The sequence below is a fragment of the Stigmatopora argus genome, chromosome 12, assembly GCF_051989625.1.
Source record: "Stigmatopora argus isolate UIUO_Sarg chromosome 12, RoL_Sarg_1.0, whole genome shotgun sequence".
In the NCBI taxonomy this organism is placed as follows: domain Eukaryota; kingdom Metazoa; phylum Chordata; class Actinopteri; order Syngnathiformes; family Syngnathidae; genus Stigmatopora; species Stigmatopora argus.
This window is the reverse complement of record NC_135398.1, coordinates 8032268-8051586: the sequence shown is the minus strand read 5'-3', so window position 1 is coordinate 8051586 and position 19319 is coordinate 8032268. Positions and strand designations below refer to the sequence as shown.

The window sequence follows — 19319 nt, the reverse complement described above, 5'->3', positions numbered from 1 at the left end:
CAAAATTGGTATTACATTTAACCTTATTAAAGTGAACTTTATGAGACACGGATGGGGGTGTGTGCTTTGATTATAATTCATAATCATCCCATCTGCATTAAAAGAGTAAAGAGCAACTTGTGTCATCCTCTTTTGTGTTAAAAATAACTGCTTTCTACTCTTTATCTTGGCCTATCCATCAAACAACTCGGTAAAGTAGAAAGAGAGCATTCCCTGTCAGAAGGGGGCGTATTTCCCAGATTAAATCTTCCACTTTCATGTGTCAATATAATAGCCGTTTCTGAAATGTTTGACTTTCTTTCATGCTGCCTCTTTGATTGACACCCAAACTGTCGAATCAGCGAAACCGTTGCCTTCTTTAACATGACCGCTGACCAATCACAGCACGAGAATTTTATGCCCCGTCGCTTGCACACGCCTTTAACTTTCATCCGGTCTCTTATTTCCCGCAGTCCTCGAAAGCAGCAGTGAATCAACTGAGAGCTTCCTGAATTCATTTTGGACCGAGAAGTATTGCGAAGACACCAAGAAGAAGGTAAAAGTCGCGTTTCGCGAAGCATCCACGAGAGACGCCTCGCCGATTATGCGGCCGCAGACACCATGGCGGCAAAACGTAGTTTCCGGGTTGAACTCCCTTTTTGTGCACACGGCACCGAGCTCGGGGACGCTGGTGCCGAGCGCACAAAGCAACGTGCTTGTGTTTATGTACCTTCCCCAAACCTTTGACGTCAACGTAGATTGATTGTCGCATTGTTTTACGATTTCTGCTCTTAAAATGACTCCCCATCGTATGCCGACTAGTTTCGGGCCTTTTGCCCCAACCCAGCCTTCACCCACAGCCGGCTGTGAAGTCCCGCCGGGTCCTCAGTGGTAGTTGAGGCTGGTGCTAGCATGAAGCTAACGAGGATCGCTATGTGAGATTCAGCGTGTGAGCATCACACGTGCTATTTAAAAAAACTGAGATGTCATGGTATAAATATTGTAATACAGTATATATTTAAGGGCCCTCTTCAAAAAAACAAGTCGCCGCTGGCTTTCTAGCATAAGATTTCTCTTTTGGACATCAAGCTCCATGCAGAAAGCTGCCAATATAAGAGCTGTTTTTGTTTTTCAAAACAACTTGTTTAATATCACAACTTTTTAGACACAGACTCAGTTAATTAATCGCTATTCTTGAATCAGGCACCATTGTAACTGACAATCAACCGTAAGCAGCCTGTTCCTTACTCATAAGTCATGAGTAACCCCTCAGGTTATTATCAGGTATGTATACTGTATTATTTAAGCTTTTTAAATCATTGTTCATTGAAATCAATACTTTAAAGCAAGCTTCTCCATAAAACGTGACTTTAAAGTTTGCTATGGTACAATGACTAAAGGGTGTATTATACATCAAAGTGGTGAGTGCCCCTCTTAGAAGTCAGGAGACAAAGCCGCACATCTAAAATGGCTTCTTTACTGTAGACCCTTTCTTGGGTTCACAGGGGTTCATATCTACACAGCGGGCCTGAACGTCCATCCCCTTTGTTCTCACTTTGTCGACCTGACCCCGTGGACATGATCCGGTCTTCTGGCGTCAGGAGTTGGGAGAATGAATGCATGAGAAAATGAAAGATGAAAGTGGGGGGTTTCAACAGTCAAAAGTGAACTCATGTAACTCAAGTCAAACAATCAAACATGTGCCAAAAAGGCCTCCTAAGAAGGTGATCCAGATTAAAATAATATTTCAATGACCTGACTACATGAGTGAGGCCAGACTCCACGCAGAAAAATTTCCATTCAAAGTGTTCACATCCAACAATGGCCAAGGACTTAGAAATGAGTTACCAACAATTATCAATGGGTCAGAAAATCTTGGATATTCTACGACACAACTGTTAAAAAGAAAATCTAAGACAATCGAAAACGTTCTCAGAGATGAATGCTCATCTTCTGGCGCGAGACGTCTAATTAATTTTGATTGGGCGAATGAATTGTTGTTTTATAATAGTGAATAGTGTTTTTCTACCACAGAGATGTTTTGGAGTGAGGTGAGCCGGACCCTTGTGGTTGTTAGCGTCTTTCTGACGGTGGCACTGTCAGCCCAAGACGTACCGTCCGGCTCCAACTGCAGCACGGTCGGCGACGTGCCCATTTTCTCGTCCAGGACGGACAGGCAGCAGGCCGAGCGGAATCAGAAGAAACACCTGGAGGCTCTCTTCGATAGGTCGGCACCACTGCGACTTTTTGAGCCGCGCGCCATCTGACCGTTGCTAACGCAAATCTTTTCAGGTATGGTGAAAACGGGAGCATTTCCCTAGCGGGCCTAAAGCGCCTCCTGCGCAGCGTGGGCTTTGACCGCGACACGAACGTGACTGTGCAACACCACCATCACCATGAAGACGGAGAAGCGCAAGTGCCCTTCAAGGCGGCAGAAGTGCGACAAAGGCGGAGTGAGGGCGAGGTGGCGATAAACAGCAAGCATCACGATCACCACGACGAGCACGATCACCACGACGAGCACGATCACAACCACGAGCACGATCACAACCACGAGCACGATCACAATCACGATCACCCCGACGAGCACGATCACAACCACGATCACCACGACGATCACGATCACCACGACGAGCATGATCACAACCAAGATCACCATGACAACCACGACCATCCGAAAGTTGAGGTGTGTTTGCAAAATATTAGACGCCGTAAAGAATTGTTTCATTTCCATCGACGGCATTGGCTGTCCATATTATATATTTTTGGACTGGGAGGGGCTATGAATTAATAATTGTGCATACACCACTACATCTGCTTAAATTAACAAATAGTTCACGAAAACGAATGATTAATGAGGTAATAACTATTACGAATTAGCCTCAAACAAAAGTGATAAAAGACGTCATTGACTCATTTGGCTGCTTTAGACGTAGATAGACGAAATAGTTCAGCTCTAAAAATGTGTTTTGAAATGAATATTTACATTAAGTAATTTCATAATCAATTATTTCATTAAAACTAAAGTAATTTTAATTACAGCCCTCATCATCCCATTTTTTTTTTTTTTTACACAAAAGTTGTCATTGCTGGGAGATCAAAATCCCCCCCTTGCCCCGTTTCTGCTATTCCATAGTTGTTGTTCTTCTGATTGTAATGATTGTAACATTGCCTTTATTTTTCCATCTCCAGTGTGAGAACGCATCCAGCCTCCTGTGGTCGCACGGGATGACGTTGGAGAGTGGCGTCACCCTGGCTGACTTTGCCTATCTGTGCCCGGCGCTCTTGAACCAGATTGACTCCCGCGCCTGCACCTTTCGCGGCAAGTTTCACTCTACCAGGGACACAATTCTTCACTTGGAAACGACAAGTTTTTTAAGTTTCCTGACACAACGACTGACAACTACTGCCATGATTTCTCAACTAATTTAATATCAAGTGTATTGGATGCCTTTTGCAATCAATGGCCATTTTTAATCTAAATTTGCTACTTTCACTAACTCCCACAACACATACTCTGTGAATAATAAATACTTATACAGGAATATCCTATTTTTTACGTAGATCTTGACTTTAACAGAGAAATCCGATTTATGTGGAAATTCGGGTTACATAGCCAATCGTAGGAACGGAACTCTGTCTTGAATTCCACAACATATCCATTGAGCATCGTGCACAAATGACACGGTTCCGTGTATCTCCTTCTCAGATCATCATAACCACAGTCAAAATGAGGAGCAGAGCATGAGCAGCAAAAATATTACAACAGGTGAGTTCGCCTTGGAACTTTGCTGAAAGCGTGGAGAGCGCACTTAACGTGTGACTGGCGTGTATCTGTCAGCGTGGGTGGGCGGCTTCCTGTCCATCACGGTCATCAGCCTCCTCTCCCTCGTGGGCGTGGTGCTCATCCCACTCATGAACAAAGTCTTCTTCAAGTTCCTGCTCAGTTTCCTGGTGGCGCTGGCCGTCGGCACGCTCAGTGGGGACGCATTTTTGCACCTCATCCCACATGTAAGCATGCTCGCCACTGTTTGTAACCCCTTGGTCTAAATGCTACTGTGTTAAAACGAATCAAACACCAATCCATGATGAGCTAGTCATGGGTTTATGGTTTAGAGTTGAGTTCACTCCACATTCGTGGTGAGCAATACGATGACTTTGGATGGTTAAAGACTTAAACTGTTGACGATCTCATGAAGCCGAAAGATGGTTAAATGATCTAAATAGCACTGTCGGGGACGCACAGTTATGGTATGTTACTAAAGTGTTGTATGTTGTTGTTACATTGCCATTTATGTTTATTGGACATTTTGGTCAATCATGCATTATGTGAAGTCCCACTATCACAATTAAATGACTGAATCTTGTTAAATGGTCTTCAAAAATCCTTTATCAAAATTGACACAGATCCATAACTATCAAAACTGTGCAAAATGTGCATTCTAAAAAATATTTTTATTTTATAAAATGATCTTTTTGCCATCTTACACCCCCTACTCCACATCCATCTTTTTTATGGTTTGCTTCTATTCCTTTCCCACTCAGTCTCAAGGAGGTCACCAGCACGCGCATTCGGACGACCACATGCACCACCAACACGACGAGGACCACTTGGACGGTGTTTGGAAGGGTCTGACGGCTCTGAGCGGCGTCTACTTCATGTTTCTCATCGAGCACTTCCTGACCCTGGGAAAAATGTACAAGGACAAGAAAAAGAGGGTAAGATGCCATCCTTGCCACACACTTCCCCATTAAATCACCATTCACCAGTGGTCGGAAACGTGGCCTGGGCGTCGAAGTTAGTTTTTACAATGTGTGGTTTGCTCTCCTATAGACACAGAAGAGCAAAGGAGAGCCAGAGAAGCCCCTCCCACCCCCGATGGCTTTGTGCGTGAAGGCATGTGACGGTGAGTCAAAAAGAAAAAAATGTCAAAGAAAATTGACAGTTTTTTTAACTGAAAGTTGAATTTGCCATTGGAAATGAGGGGAACTTATTTTTCCCTGATACCGCCTTTTTCCTTTAGACGTGGAAACTAACGGCGGCGGCATGTTTCCCGAGCGCCCCGACGAGGACGGCGTGGCGGAGGAGGAGGAGGTGATGCTGAAGCTGTCGCCGATGTCGCCGATGACGGCGGCGGCTCAGGGCTACACGGCGGAGGACTGCGAGAACAAATGTCACTCGCACTTTCACGACACGGTGGGCCAGGCGGACAGCCTGCACCACCACCACCACGACTACCACCACATCCTACACCACCACCACTCCCAGAACCACCACCCGCACAGCCACACGCACTCGTACCCGAGCCACCACTTCCAGCATGCTGGCGTGGCCACCCTGGCCTGGATGGTCATCATGGGGGACGGCCTGCACAATTTCAGCGACGGCCTAGCCATTGGTGAGTTTTTGGAAGTCAATTTGTGAATTGTATTTTGAATTTTAACACTTTTTTTTCCCAGCATCGAAATTCTAACACATATTTTTTTTTCTCGACCTAAGGATTCGTTCTAAAAAAAAAAAATGTTGCAAAACTTTATCCACAAAAACAAGTCAGTAACTAAAATTTTGTTGGAAAAAAATGTTTGAAAAAAAAATGAGTTGCCAAATAATTATAAAAAATGAAAATTCAGCCGTAAGAAATTTTCGTGACAAATCAGTTGCCAACAAAATCGGTCAGAGAGAAGTTCAGTCTCAAAATAACGGGGTTGAACAAATCAGTTACAAAAATTCAGCCGTGAAAAAATCATTTGTGAAGAAAATCTGTTATGAAAATATCAGTTGCAAAAAATCCAGTCACAAGAAATTCTGTTTGGTTGGTTGACAGGCGCCGCATTCAGCGAAGGTTTGTCCAGCGGCCTGAGCACGTCAGTGGCTGTCTTTTGTCACGAGCTTCCTCACGAGTTGGGTGAGTGTCCAATTTAAATGACTAATTGGACGCCTATTGTTGTCAAAGCTAAAAAAAAAATCAGGGTCCAGTATATTTGTTTTTATTCATTTTGCTTCATCAATTTTACAGTCATTAATTCATTCATAAAAACAAAAAAAATATCTTAAACATGATGGATTAAAATTTTCTGCTTTATAGTTACCCCAAATAGTCACTTACCAATGTTTCATTATTAGTTCTGTATTATTTATATATTCATTTATTGTTTTATTTTGTTATATATTGTTGGAATAATGATTAATACCCTTAAATCATTATTAGTCATATTTAATTAAAATTGGAAGACATCTTTCACATATCTGGTTACAACTTGCAAGGAGCCACACTCAGAACACGCCTTCGTTCCTGAGCATTTCTGACGTGCAGTCCCCTCTTCTCAGTATTTAATCGCACATAACTGAAAACATTTCAATGTAATCTGATTCAAAACAATTGCCATCATTAGATTGAAACCAAAACACCTGCGTAAGAATTTGCAGTATAAGCATAATAATTTCTTTATAAGGTAAACTGCCGGCGTCCCAGACAAAACAATTTATGAGTCCTTCGTAGATCATTGCGAACTTGCATCTGGGTGTCTGGGTTGCGAGGTCTATCTCCCAGTAACAGTCCTTGGAAGGTGAGGTGTTGTGTCAACAAGCTGGAGCCAGCAGGGTGACCTCAAGTTTGTCCCAGTCTCAAATTAAAGACACTCTTATACAAAAGTAATTAAAATGCATACATCTATAATATCATCATAGCCTTATTACTTATTAAAAATGCTTACAAAACATATAGAAACATCCCATAATAAATCCAACATTTATATATATATATATATATATATATATATATATATATATATATATATATATATATATATATATATATTGACAGCAATAAAAATGTGAATAAATATATAAACAAAATAGAATAAGTGTTGAAATGAATAGAGATTGAATGAGTTGAAAATTGAAATGTATATTATTTTTAAATGAAGAGAATTATAATGAAGGCTTATGATTTGAGGGAAGAGAATGGTGACATTTTAACATGTAACAACGATTGTTTGAATTGAGTGACTCCATTGGTGTGGTCTATTTCAGGTGACTTTGCGGTGCTGCTGAAGGCCGGCATGACGGTACGGCAGGCCATCCTGTACAACATGCTATCGGCCACCACGGCCTACCTGGGCATGGTGACGGGCATCATCATCGGCCATTACGCCGAAAACATCGCCATGTGGATCTTCGCCCTGACAGCCGGCCTCTTCATGTACGTGGCGCTTGTGGACATGGTGAGTGGACGCCGCGCTCCCCTCGGCCTCTTCAAGCGCTTTTTATGTCACTGGCAGCTGCTCGCCTTCACAACACGGGAAGCGTATACTTTTAGTTCTGTTGTCCTGACATTGACATTCGCCTTCAATTCTCTTGAGTGCTCTTCATGATTTTTCTCTATATATTAAGATTTTTTTCTAGCGGGTGGGGCTAAAAAAGGATAACTTTTAAGACTCTAGTTACATTATCAAGGCTTGCCCAATATATGATCTGCTATTATTTTAGTCACTTGCTATAGTAGTTCATAGCACCTTTTAAGGAAATACTTTTATTTTCTTGTATTATTATATTGTAAGTATTAATGTTATTATCCGACTTGCCATTAATTTCCTTATTAATGTCCTACTGGTGGCCAGTTAATTTTGTGGGCAGGTCGTGATAGGCAAGAGTTATGATCTTGTGCCTGTGGTCACGCTATGTGTTGCTCAGGTCCCAGAGATGCTCCACAACGATGCGGGCGAGCACGGATTCAGCCACTGCGGCTACTTCCTGTTGCAGAACGCAGGAATCCTGCTGGGCTTCGGCATCATGCTCCTCATTGCCGTCCTGGAGCACACCGTTCGCTTCGACTTCAATTTCTGAGGACTCCGTCGCAGCCACACTCCCTTTATTTTCCATTTCTTTCTAGTTCTCTTCCGTGACAGCTCAGCTCAACTCTAGAACCTCTCACGAGCTACGCCCACCAGACGGGGCGGATTGCGTATGACTTTGTACTTCTGGCGGAAAGCGGTCCACGTCTGATAAAAGGTCACTTGAAGGTCAAAACGTCACATTTGAACATTGTTTTTTTTTGCTTGTTTTATCGTTAATTTAAACTCCTAGGTGTCACACTGAATTTTTGTAGCTGCTTCTCAAAGTAAAACATTCCAGTTAATCATTAAAGACCATTCAACCTCAGCGTCATTGTTACATTATAACAGTTGAGCCTTGAGGTAAGAGTGAGACGACAGCAATCGTATTTCAGCGCCATTGAAGCCCATGAACGGCCGCTGTTTTGACTCTCAAAATGTATCGAAAGTCTATCGCTGTCAATGGCAGCCAATTTATTCATTTATGAAAAACAATCAAAGCTGTTAGAAAATTAGAATGTTTGTGTTTTGTAGGAAAATCGTATCTTTAATATCATTCATTATTAGGACATTTTTACTGATACGTTTACTTTGTAATTTATTCATTCATTTTCTGAACTTATTATCCCCACAAGGCGGGGGGTGCTGGAGCCTGTCCCAGCTAACTCCGGGCATCAGGCAATTTAGAGTGTTCACATAGACCACTGCATGTTTTGCGGATGTGGGAGGAAACCGGAGTACCCGGGGAAAACCCATGCAAGCCATGCAAACATTACACAGTGAGGACCGGCTTGGGATCAAACCCTCGGCCCAAGAACTGTGAGGCCAACACGCTATCCACCCTTTGTAATTTAATACAAGCGAATTACAATCTTTTGTGCATTTACAGTTTTGCATTTTTAGGTCAGTTTCTGTTAATTTGGGTACAATAATTGTTCCCTTCCCTTTCTTTTGGTTTATTTTCCTGAAAAAGACAAAATTCCATCCACAATATTTAAATGTCATTTCAGCACATTTACGTAAGTCGTGCCAAAATGAATGTATGGTCAATGTAAGAACTGTTCATTTTTAAGGCAACTCTGATTCGTTAATTGCTGTCAAAGGCACCACTGTATATTAATTAATTCAATTACAAGACCGCTTTTCCTAGTCAGTCGTGGGGTGCTAGAGCTTAATCCAGCTGACTTGTAAAAGGTGGACTACTACACCCTAAACTCGTCACTAATTCGCCCTCACAATCTCACCGCCTCCGAGTGTGAATCAAACCCACTCAGGTGAAAGAACCCCTGCACCAAAATCAAATTATGGAAAATAAAATGATGTATTTATCTGTTTTTTTTAATGTTCAGAAGATGAATCAATGTTGAAGTAAAATTTACATCATATTCTGGAGATAAGTTGCGAAGATGAATAGAACATGTTCTCTGTTTAGGTCAAGTATGGAATGTCAAATTTATGAGTTTTTACTTGGAATCTGTTCACTGTCTTCTGACTTTGTGGAAAGTTTTTGTTGTCCACAGGTGTGTGTTTGTTTTTTTTCGAAATGGAGTGACCTGCTGACATTCCTCAACACAAATAAAGTGTTTCATCTCCACCAGAAAGAATGGCTTCTCTTGCTCAATCGCCTTGAAGGAGTTTTGACAGGGGTCCTCGAGGGCCGCTGTGGGTGCAGGTTTTTGTTCCAACCGATCTGGCACAGACATTTGACCAATGAGACTTCTGCAGAAAACCAGAAGCACCTGAATGCAATCCACTGACTGCACTTGTAAGACAGCGGATTGGTGAAAAAAAAGGGATCCTCATTCTGGGTTCGAATGAAAACCCACACCCACTGTGGCCCTTTGTGGAATAGTTTGGAGACCACTGGTCTAGAACTTCAAGCTTGGAGGTTCTGGGTCTGGATCTCCTTTTGGACCACTTGAACTGAACAGAAACACGGAGGAGGTTCCGCTTGTGTTTGAACGACGGAGGCACGGTTGACCACTTCAAAAGCACTACTTCAGAATATCTTGTGAGTTTCTGGAACTAGTCTGGAAATCGTCTTAGTCCACTTCTGTCTTATGACTTTGTACAAAGGCACTTTTTAGCGGACCCATGAAGAGAGGAAGAAACAAAGCCGTGGAGGTCTTAAGGTATCCACTGGGATTCTTTCAACATCAGCCATGACCATGGATGGGCGAGCTATGTCGGAGATAGTCCTTGGGGACCACCAGGGCCTCCACGCAAACCTCCTCTGGTGGCTCTACGGCTACATTGCTTGCCGACCAGTTGAACTGGGAAAGAACATGTGGTGCCAGCTTGATGGTGAAGCAGCGCCAGTACTTGTGCTGGTGGCACTGGATGGTGTACCACACAACGCCGAAGACCACGCAGCATGTGAAGAGGAGCGTCAGCAACGCTATGGTCGCACTCGTCTTCCAGACCACCTTTGGACCTGTGTGATAAGTATTATTTTTTTTAATAATTAATAAAGTAGATTACTTCTTACTAACTCACTGGCTGTCAAAGAAGGTACAAGACCTCCAATCTGAATGGTCGCTGACAGCCTGTCTAGTCAAAATGGATTGAACGTCCAGCCACGTGAAAATGGATGCAAAAAAGTAGATGTCTATCCTTGTCAATGGTAGTCCATGAGTTAAAGTCAAGTTCTAAGTCGTCACACAAGGGATTTATATTTATATAAAAAAAGGGAATCAAATAGTTCTGGTGTTTGTATATTCCTTGAAAAAAATGACCTGGCCTGTCATTTTCAGGTTTTAAGGTGAAGTAACTGAATTACTTTTGAAATGAAGTAATTGATAATATAGTTAAATTAAAATGAAGGACTCTTTTGCATTTCAGTTTTAATTACTTTTGAAATGTGATCAGTAGAGTACTTTTTAATTCATGTAATTTCGAGTATTTGGTCATGTAACCGATACTTTATAACTAAACTGTTTAAATGCCAATGCTGATGATGGACGTCCAATCCTTTCTCTCTTTAGCGTCCAATCCGTTGGCATCGCGTCATTTCAAGTTCGTACCTGGTATGCGCACACATTCTGCTGAGGTGCGCTGGCTTTGCATTTGCTCTCCCAGCAATTGTAGATGAGCGCGGACGCAGTACTCGGCTCTCTCCTGCAGGTTGGGCACGCGGAGTAGCTTCTCCTTAGCCGGGACGGTGAACACCTGAGCCTGCGAGAGCACCACGCGTCAATGCCGCCGCCAGCACCCAAGGAACGCTGACTCACCTTCTCCTGGGCCTCGCCACTCTTCAGCACCTCCACCTGGAACAGGGCCATGTGTGGGGCCCGCTCCAGGGACACAAGCAGGGTGCCGCCCACCGCCGACACCTTCATCTGGGGAACCGTCAAAATGGCTGGACACGACAACAAGTTTGGGTCAGTTCCTTTTGATTTTAAGGCATTTCTTGGTCATTTCTTGTTGGCTTTTAAGCACTTGCAGGTTTAATGAGTGTCACATAAAAGTTCAAAATAATTCTAGTCTCAACAAAGCCTCCTCAAAAGTAATCACATGTCAAAGACACTCAAACAGTTACATTTAAAAACCTTTCATAAATGCAACAACACAAATGAAATGATTCAAAAGCCAAATGGACCAAAATTGAAACAATTTCAAAAACCCTGAAGACAGAAAAAATGGAACGCCTCATAGGCCAAATATTTCAATATTCAGAGTTTTCATCAAGAGAAACCAATCGCAGGGCACAAGAAGAAGAAGACAAACAACCATTCACGCCCACACTCATACCTATGTGCAATTTAGAGAGACCCCCCAAAATTATAATGCTCCAAAAGTCAAACCACTTCAGCCTATGTGAAAAAAATGAAAAACCATAAAACCAAAGAGTCAAATGATTTATAAATGTAAAAACACAAAAGACTGCTCCAAAAGACCCCAACAGTCAAATAACTCAAATTTGAATGCCGCAAAAGTCAAACATTACATTTTTTTCAAGCAACCCAATATGAAACTTCTTCAAATTCCCATCGTTGAAAAGTAAAGCGGAAGCACTCAATGCTTCAGGAGTATACAACACTTTCAAAGTAAAATGTTGACAGGAAAGTTGAAGAAAACAATGGAGCTATTTAGAATATACCACGTGTTTGACTTACTGTCTCTCCTGTTGAACGACGGCTTCAGTTGCTGCCACGCCGCCGTTTTGTTGCCACAGTGGACTTGCACACGGATGTTGTAGTCTGAATCGGAGCCCAATTCCAAGGACAGGTCGCAGTGAGTGCGCTCGATTTTCTGACACCCTTGAGAATTCAGCCATTTGCCATCCCAAACTATCAGCTCAAACTCCCTGAAAATCAAGGCCAACCAAACCATGAACAATTGCAACATGGAAAACACGAGTGAGTCAATCATCTCAAAACTCAAATAATTCCAAAACTCAAGTACATACATGCCACAAGTCAAAAGCTTTTTTTTTTTTTCCATAGTCCAATTAGTCCAATACTCTCAAAAGTCAAACACTGGGCACGCAATGTGCCAAAAGTTCATCTTTTCAAATATCAAAGGCAAGCTTCCTCATACCCCGCGATGACGAAAGTGGGTGCGTCCAGCTGGCATGATGCTTAATAATGATGTTAATTGTCATGACTCCGGTGGAATGTTGCCTGTTGAACAAGAGGTCTTTGTTTTTCGTTTTTTGCCTTACCTTTTAATGTTCCCACAACCCTTCGGCATTGACGAAAAGGAAAAAAATTGGCAGTGAAATGAGCATTTTAAAACTTCATTTCAATGTCTGTACTTTGCCTGTGATGGGCCGTTGCCCCTGACAACAAGGCCGCCACACTGGGCATCACTTAAATGACCGCCTTGTCTCTTCCTGATCTACATGTGGTACAAGAATTGCAAGTACCGTATGTAGTACTTTCCTTTCAGTGTGTGCCGTACGTACCCTTGGTACTGCACCGAGTAGAGTAACAGCGTGTCGCAGTGCACCCGCGGGGGCTGCCATCTCAAGATGTGCTTCAGGTTGACGGAATCCATGGTGATGTGACCCGGCAGTGGCACATTTGTGATCTCTGAACCGGAAAAAACGGCATTTTTGACGTCATTCAGTGACGTTAAAATGACACTGCTCATTTCACGTGAAGAGATGAAAATCGTAATTGTTCCCCACAAATGTCCAAATTGCAGCCCAGAGCCCAAATTTGGCCCACTATGTGATTTTATGTAGCTCGTGAACGCAAGTACATTGACGTCAAATTAAGTTTTTGCTAAAGGATCGAAAACGCTGTCATAAAGTATGTGCTTTTCAAACCAGCCCCACCCGTCTGACCCATGGGCCTCAGCTTTGACACCAGTGGTCTCTGGAAAACCATATGGATTCGCATAGATGGCTACTCACCTCTCGCTAGGAGGGCTCGCACGAGCAGCACCGTCCCAAAAATCTTGTACATCTTGTACATTCCGCTTATCTTGAAGCTGTGATAGGTTCACCAATAGGTATTTCCAAATGCACCTTGTAATACAAAAGAGACAGGACGATCATCTTTGGTTTTTCTTGCAAGGTTCGTCCAGGTTCATTCTAAGGTATCGAATCCTCTCCTGCCCATTTAATTGCATAAGAGTTGACAACAAGCAGGCATCTATTCAAAACAATTACACGTCCTTTCGGAGGGCGAGCGCTATCGCCACCTGGGGCGGAGTCCAAGTCAAAACAATTTAGGAGTCCTCCCGGATCCGTGTGAGAGGTCAAGGTTTCAAAACAATTTTGATAAGTCCAGCTGGATAGAAAAGCGACCTTCCCGTAGATTATTTCATTGTGAGCAAATATATAATGAATGTGAGACTAATAAACCTAACAAGCTGGTTCCGCTCCACTTAACCGGTCCGACTGGTCGCACTTGCCCCGAGACACCCATCCTCCAAGCACTTTAATTGACGGCACGCTTTGGCGCCGGTCCAGTTGCCCTCGTACCCTGAGGCGCCGCTGTCTTCATTGGATCCTGAGCCACAGATGCGGTTTAGCTTTTCTGGCTATGCTAAAATATTTATTGCTATTTTTTTTCTGAATTGGTGGCCATCCAATCACTGGGCACAAAAAGATGTACACGCTCACATTAGCCTACTTAGTGGCAATTTACAGTGTTTAACCAGCCTACCATGCCTGTTTTGGGGATCTGGGGGGAATCCAGTGTACCTGGAGAAAACCCACACAGTGAGGACCCACCTGTGATCGAACCCTCGTTCTTAGAATTGTAGTAAATGAGCAGGAAATGGCCTAAAGTCACAAGGAATTTATCGCAAGTATTCAGAAATGGTCACCAAAATGTATAGGAAGTGAACCCAAATCAACAGGAAATGACCCGTAAAGTTAACAATCGCTAAGCCAAACCAAATTGAGTTGGTTTCTATGTGTTGTGGGGCTGAACTTTGACCTTTGCTTCTGCAGTTCAAACATTGACTCTGGCTGGCTGTAAAAGCATAAAACGCAAAGACGAAAGAGGAAATTGAGTAGGTGTCCTTATACGGTCGTCCGCACGCTGGTGATGACCAATCCCAGAGTGGCAATAATGACCTCATCAACATCCGCTTGCCTTTTCAGTGTTTGGACTTCTGCTTACCTGAGTAAGATTCTTCCGTTTATATGATTGTTTTGATCATTTGAAAAGCAAAACAAGATCATGACGTAGAAAAGTTATCAAATACTTTTCAGCTAAACGATGTAAATCTGCCAAATTTTGATGAAAATGTCACCATACATTTTTCAAAGCATATTCAGTTCCCACAAAATACTTTTCCATTTACTTCTGTTGGGTTTTTGACTTGAAACAATCTCTAGTTGGTGGTCAGTATTTTTGTCCAAAAAACATTGTCCCAAAAAAAGTGACCCAAAGTAACCTGGAAAATCCCCTAACATCAAAAGGAAGTGAGTCAGAATAATAATAATGATAAACGTTTCAATTCTTTTAAAATAGGAGAAATAGCTGTTAATGCTCATCTTTAGTGCCATTGACATGCTTTATGTCCAATTGATTTTGAACAAATGCCCTCAAAAAGTCATCTAAAACCAAAAAAGTGCCCTTTAAGTGCCTAAAACCCAACATGAAATGACCTAAAATTAGTGAGAAATAATCCAAAATATTCAGTAAGTGACACTAGAATGCCCTAAAATGAACAAGACAAAATTAACCCATTGTTTGTGTGTATGTTAAGATTCTCTCGCTACGTTTGTCCAAATCGTACAACATAGAAAGTTGAATTTTTTTATGGTGGCCAGAAACAGCTGTCGGTTCCTAATAGACGAGTCATTGAATTTCTTAACCTTTTCTAAGTGTAAACGCAATATTTTAGTTGTGAAACACCCATTTTTCAAAAGAGATTTTTTTCAAGAGATTTTTTTTTTAAACGCAAATATTGTCTTTTGGTTCTAAACAAGCTTGTAGTAACTAAATTAGAATTAAGGTAGTAAGTGACCCAGTTAAGGAAACTCAACCCAGATTCAACCCAGCACCTGAAGTGACCCCAAAACACCTCAAAATTAGAAGGAAGTCACCAAAAAATCTACACAAATTTAGCCCACGCCATTCCTTTTCTAGATTCACATTATTATTGTCTTTTCATCAGGCGCTCCCATTGGATCGCAGTTGGCGCTCCTGATGGCGTGGTGCTTTGGCGCCAATCAGGGCGGGGCTTTATGGCCCATGGTCCGTCAGGGGCCAAAGTCTAGAGTCATCATTCGACAGATCGCCGGCATCAGACTTGTGTTGTCTTCCTTGCTGCGGATCATATTTTGGCGGGATGTCGACGGCGTTGGAGGCCACGGGCTTCGTTATGTGCGTGATCAGCTGGCTGCTGACAGGCGCCGCGCTGGCCAATGACTACTGGAAGATCTCCACCGTGTCGGGCAGCGTTATCATCTCGCAGAGGCAGTTTGAGAACTTGTGGCACTCATGCGCCGAGAACAGCGCCGGTATCGCCGAGTGTCGCGACTTTGAGTCGCTACTCTCGCTGCCAGGTGAACCCTCGCCGCTATTTGACGCCCTTGCCTTTACTCTTCATTTTTTACGTGTATCTGCCATTTTCTTTACGGATATCCCATTTTTTACAGTTCCCTGGCCATCATTCTCTCGGACCGTTTCTCATTAAGATCATAAAAAAGTTGATCATTAACTGACCTAGATAACTAACGGCACCCTGCTAATCTTTTTGATCGGGCATGACTGGCGGTGAGTGATCAACATTTGGTCATTCGCCATTCGAAATGCTAACTTTAGTTAACCTGATAAAATATGTTAGAAGGTGAACATGGAAAATGAAGAGAAGACAAGAGGAAAAAACTTAACATTTGAAAAATATCGAAAGGAAAGTATCAACGCCGATTTTGTTTGATGATGGTCATTTGATTTGGTTGCGTTCAGGTCACGTACAGGCGTGCCGGGCTCTGATGATCGTGTCTCTGCTGCTGGGATTGGGCTGTATGATCGTTTCCCTGCTGGGCCTCAAGTGCATCAAGATCGGCTCCGCTGGCGACGCCTCCAAGGCCAAGTTAGCTGTCACCGGAGGCATCCTCAGCATCCTGGCTGGTCAGTCCTTATGTGCATTCCATCTTTATTGCCAAAGGAATATAAAGTGTGTGTGTGAATGGTTGTTTGTCTGTTTGTAGGTGACTCATTGTTTTCCCCAATGAAATTGATCTTTTTTTTTGGGTGAATTTGTCAATCAGTGCAAATTCTCGATTCTGATGGTTTTTTTTCTTCAAAATAAAACAACAGGTAAATGCCAGGAATATGCAGTTATTTTCTTGTTAGAAAGTAATTGAATGAAAAAAAATAGATATTAAATGAATCACAAAAATATATTTTTTTTATCCTATTCAATGTAAAAAAAAAGATTGTTATTCATTCATTTGAAATTCATTTTTTTCATACATTGAAGAAAAGACCAAAACAATTATACTAATATGTAACAAAAATATTAATGATAAATCATCATGTTTTTTTCACAGGTTTTTGCTGCATGGTAGCGGCATCGTGGTACGCCAGCATGGTGGTGGAGGACTTCTACAACCCACTCTACGTCGGCGTCAAGTCAGTTCCACGCCGCCTCTCGCACGCTTAGACTGTATTTTTTTGTCCTTCTGAGTATGACATCCTTGTGCGCAGATTCGAAATGGGCGTGGGCCTCTACTTGGCCTGGGGGGCCGCGTGTCTGGCCATACTGGGAGGAGGCATGCTCTGCTCTGCCTGCAAGAGGACGTCAACCGGCGGAAGCAAAAAAAGGTATACTTGGCACGACAACTCATTTCAGCTATTTAATTTTTTTTTTACAAAATGTAATTAATAGTACAGGTATACATACACAATACATTCACTAAAAGATAAGCCTGTCCTCCCAGGAATACCAAAGAGCACATTATTTGTTAGTACTTGTTAGTATGACTACTTTCCAATTCCAATACCAATACCAATACCAGCCTTATACTATACTCCTACTCCTACTCTACTCTACTTCTACTTCTACTCTACTCCTACTCTACTCCTACTCTACTCCTACTCTACTCCTACTCTACTCTACTCTACTCTACTCTACTCTACTCTACTATTATACTCTACTCTACTATTATATTGTACTCTACTCTACTATTATACTCTACTCTACTATTATATTGTACTCTACTCTACTATTATACTCTACTCTACTATTATATTGTACTCTACTCTACTATTATACTCTACTCTACTATTATACTCTACTCTACTATTGTATTCTACTCTACTATTGTATTCTACTCTACTATTGTATTCTACTCTACTATTGTATTCTACTCTACTATTGTACTCTACTCTACTATTGTACTATACTCTACTATTGTACTCTACTCTACTATTCTACTCTACTATTGTACTATACTCTACTCTATTATTGTACTATACTCTACTCTACTATTGTACTATACTCTACTATTCTACTCTACTATTGTACTATACTCTACTCTATTATTGTACTATACTCTACTCTACTATTGTACTATACTCTACTCTACTATTGGATTGGATAACTTTATTCATCCCGTATTCGGGAAATTTCATTGTCACAGTAGCAAGAGGGTGAGGATGCAGAAATCGGAAAGGCTTAAGAGACAATAAAACGTAAAAATAAAGGATAAAAAAGCTGTAAAAACACAGAATACGAGGGAGGGTTTAGGACGGCGCCTACTGTACTCTACTATTGTACTATATACTATACTATTATACTATATTATGCTATTATATATTGTACTATACTATACTATACTATTATACTATATTATACTATTATATATTGTACTATACTATTATACTATATTATACATTATACTATACGTACTATTATACTATACCATACTACTATACACTACTTGCAACGTTACCTCCAAAACTAACTAGCCAGCATCGTAAATTGCTTAGTTTCATAAATTAGCGCTAATTCTGCTTTACGAGATTAGCTTTTAACTACTTTTCTACTACATTTTATTTATTTTTTTGCTCCATTGGACTTCCAGTTGAAATGTTCTTTTTTTCCACAGTTTTCCTGGCAGCGGCCCACGCAAAGTCTACAGAGCGACCCCAGCGTCGGACGCGGACACGGCCAGAGCTTACGTGTGAACGACACGCGACAACTGAAATTTCTCCTATTTTTTTGGGTGATCACGATAGTATTTGTATGATGAATAATACATTAGCTTGTTTGTCTTTTCATTGCGTTGCATTTCTCTGGACACATTAATCTATCTGTAAATCTTTTTTTAAAGGAATGGCATTAAAAAAAGTGATATCCTTGAGAGAAAAAAACACAACTTTGTCACGTATGTGTGTGTAATCTGTTGTGAGTCACCACGTCTTGTAATCCAGGTAAAGCGCGCTGAGTTGCTGACCGGCACAAACCCGGATTACGTTGTCACTGATGGAAAACTTCGCTCAGAGACGTACGTCCTTCATCCGTTGTCATCCCTCGACTGATCAGTTAAGGATAATTTAAAAAAATAATCATAATATAAACTGTGCATATGCCACGTCTGACCTTTGACCTTTTCGCTTCTTGTCTAACATTACGTGGACTAACTATCCGGCACAAAACTGAAAAAAACATGGGAAACATCCCACAATAACACATTACACAAATGCACTCACAAAAAAATGTAAACAGAGAACCATGCACTGTACAATAATAATAATAATGCATGTCTTTTGGTTCTAAACAAGCAGCCATAAGACACATACATGATGCCAATGGTAGTAATAGACCTCCAAACCATTTGAAGTGGGAGGGTCGCAGAGAATGATTTAATTCACTACCACCCTCCTACTTCGAATGGTTTGGATGTCTACCAGTGATGAAGTCAGTGAAAACTTTTTAGTAGCCACGTGATTGGACACACAAAATGCCAGACTAATCTGACGATGGCTGCTGACGTGGTCGAAACGCTTCAATCCTCTCAATGGTTCATTAACGGGAGGTCGTGGTAGGCGTGGCCAACACAGGCGCAGTCACTGTGGCCACGCTTTGCGTTT

At 41.8% G+C, this 19319-nt stretch overlaps 3 protein-coding genes across 4 annotated transcripts; 2 read left to right on the top strand and 1 right to left on the bottom strand.

Annotated features, from left to right (window-relative positions):
- Positions 1-379: 379 nt before the first annotated feature.
- On the top strand, positions 380-8140 carry slc39a6 (solute carrier family 39 member 6). 2 transcript variants are annotated; one of them, XM_077615350.1, is made up of 12 exons: positions 380-535; positions 2014-2206; positions 2272-2443; positions 3172-3301; positions 3689-3748; positions 3821-3990; positions 4525-4698; positions 4814-4886; positions 5004-5378; positions 5805-5885; positions 7013-7203; positions 7673-8140. In XM_077615350.1, the coding sequence occupies exons 2-12, from the start codon at positions 2016-2018 to the stop codon at positions 7823-7825; spliced, it is 1770 nt and encodes a 589-aa protein (XP_077471476.1). In that variant the 5' UTR covers positions 380-535; positions 2014-2015; the 3' UTR covers positions 7826-8140. The 2 variants fall into 2 exon arrangements, with proteins under 2 accessions (XP_077471476.1, XP_077471475.1); XM_077615349.1 differs by having other exon boundaries at positions 2272-2665.
- A 158-nt stretch (positions 8141-8298) lies between these two features.
- cldn15la (claudin 15-like a) lies at positions 8299-18604 on the top strand. Its single transcript, XM_077615354.1, has 8 exons — positions 8299-10861; positions 10936-11192; positions 14219-14394; positions 15394-15784; positions 16188-16352; positions 16775-16856; positions 16932-17048; positions 18335-18604. The coding sequence occupies exons 4-8, from the start codon at positions 15568-15570 to the stop codon at positions 18411-18413; spliced, it is 660 nt and encodes a 219-aa protein (XP_077471480.1). The 5' UTR covers positions 8299-10861; positions 10936-11192; positions 14219-14394; positions 15394-15567; the 3' UTR covers positions 18414-18604.
- crfb16 (cytokine receptor family member B16) lies at positions 8642-13570 on the bottom strand. Its single transcript, XM_077615355.1, has 6 exons — positions 13172-13570; positions 12719-12845; positions 11928-12118; positions 11043-11170; positions 10836-10986; positions 8642-10246 (listed from the first exon to the last, which is right to left on the bottom strand). Exons 1-6 carry the CDS (start codon positions 13230-13232, stop codon positions 9969-9971), a joined length of 936 nt encoding a protein of 311 aa, XP_077471481.1. The 5' UTR covers positions 13233-13570; the 3' UTR covers positions 8642-9968.
- Positions 18605-19319: the final 715 nt, after the last annotated feature.

What these genes read in the sequence shown, in the direction of transcription:
- slc39a6 (XM_077615349.1), top strand. Translation starts at nt 2,016, where the DNA reads ATGTTTTGGAGTGAGGTGAGCCGGACCCTTGTGGTTGTTAGCGTCTTT. An exon ending in CTGGAGGCTCTCTTCGATAG is followed by an intron (nt 2,207 to 2,271) that starts GTCGGCACCACT and finishes AAATCTTTTCAG; the next exon opens with GTATGGTGAAAACGGGAGCA. An exon ending in ACAAGGACAAGAAAAAGAGG is followed by an intron (nt 4,699 to 4,813) that starts GTAAGATGCCAT and finishes GCTCTCCTATAG; the next exon opens with ACACAGAAGAGCAAAGGAGA.
- crfb16 (XM_077615355.1), bottom strand. Translation starts at nt 13,232, where the DNA reads ATGTACAAGATGTACAAGATTTTTGGGACGGTGCTGCTCGTGCGAGCC. An exon ending in TACTCGGTGCAGTACCAAGG is followed by an intron (nt 12,119 to 12,718) that starts GTACGTACGGCA and finishes CTTGATTTTCAG; the next exon opens with GGAGTTTGAGCTGATAGTTT. An exon ending in GTCGTTCAACAGGAGAGACA is followed by an intron (nt 11,171 to 11,927) that starts GTAAGTCAAACA and finishes TGTCGTGTCCAG; the next exon opens with CCATTTTGACGGTTCCCCAG.
- cldn15la (XM_077615354.1), top strand. Translation starts at nt 15,568, where the DNA reads ATGTCGACGGCGTTGGAGGCCACGGGCTTCGTTATGTGCGTGATCAGC. An exon ending in CATCCTCAGCATCCTGGCTG is followed by an intron (nt 16,353 to 16,774) that starts GTCAGTCCTTAT and finishes TTTTTTTCACAG; the next exon opens with GTTTTTGCTGCATGGTAGCG. An exon ending in CCACTCTACGTCGGCGTCAA is followed by an intron (nt 16,857 to 16,931) that starts GTCAGTTCCACG and finishes CCTTGTGCGCAG; the next exon opens with ATTCGAAATGGGCGTGGGCC.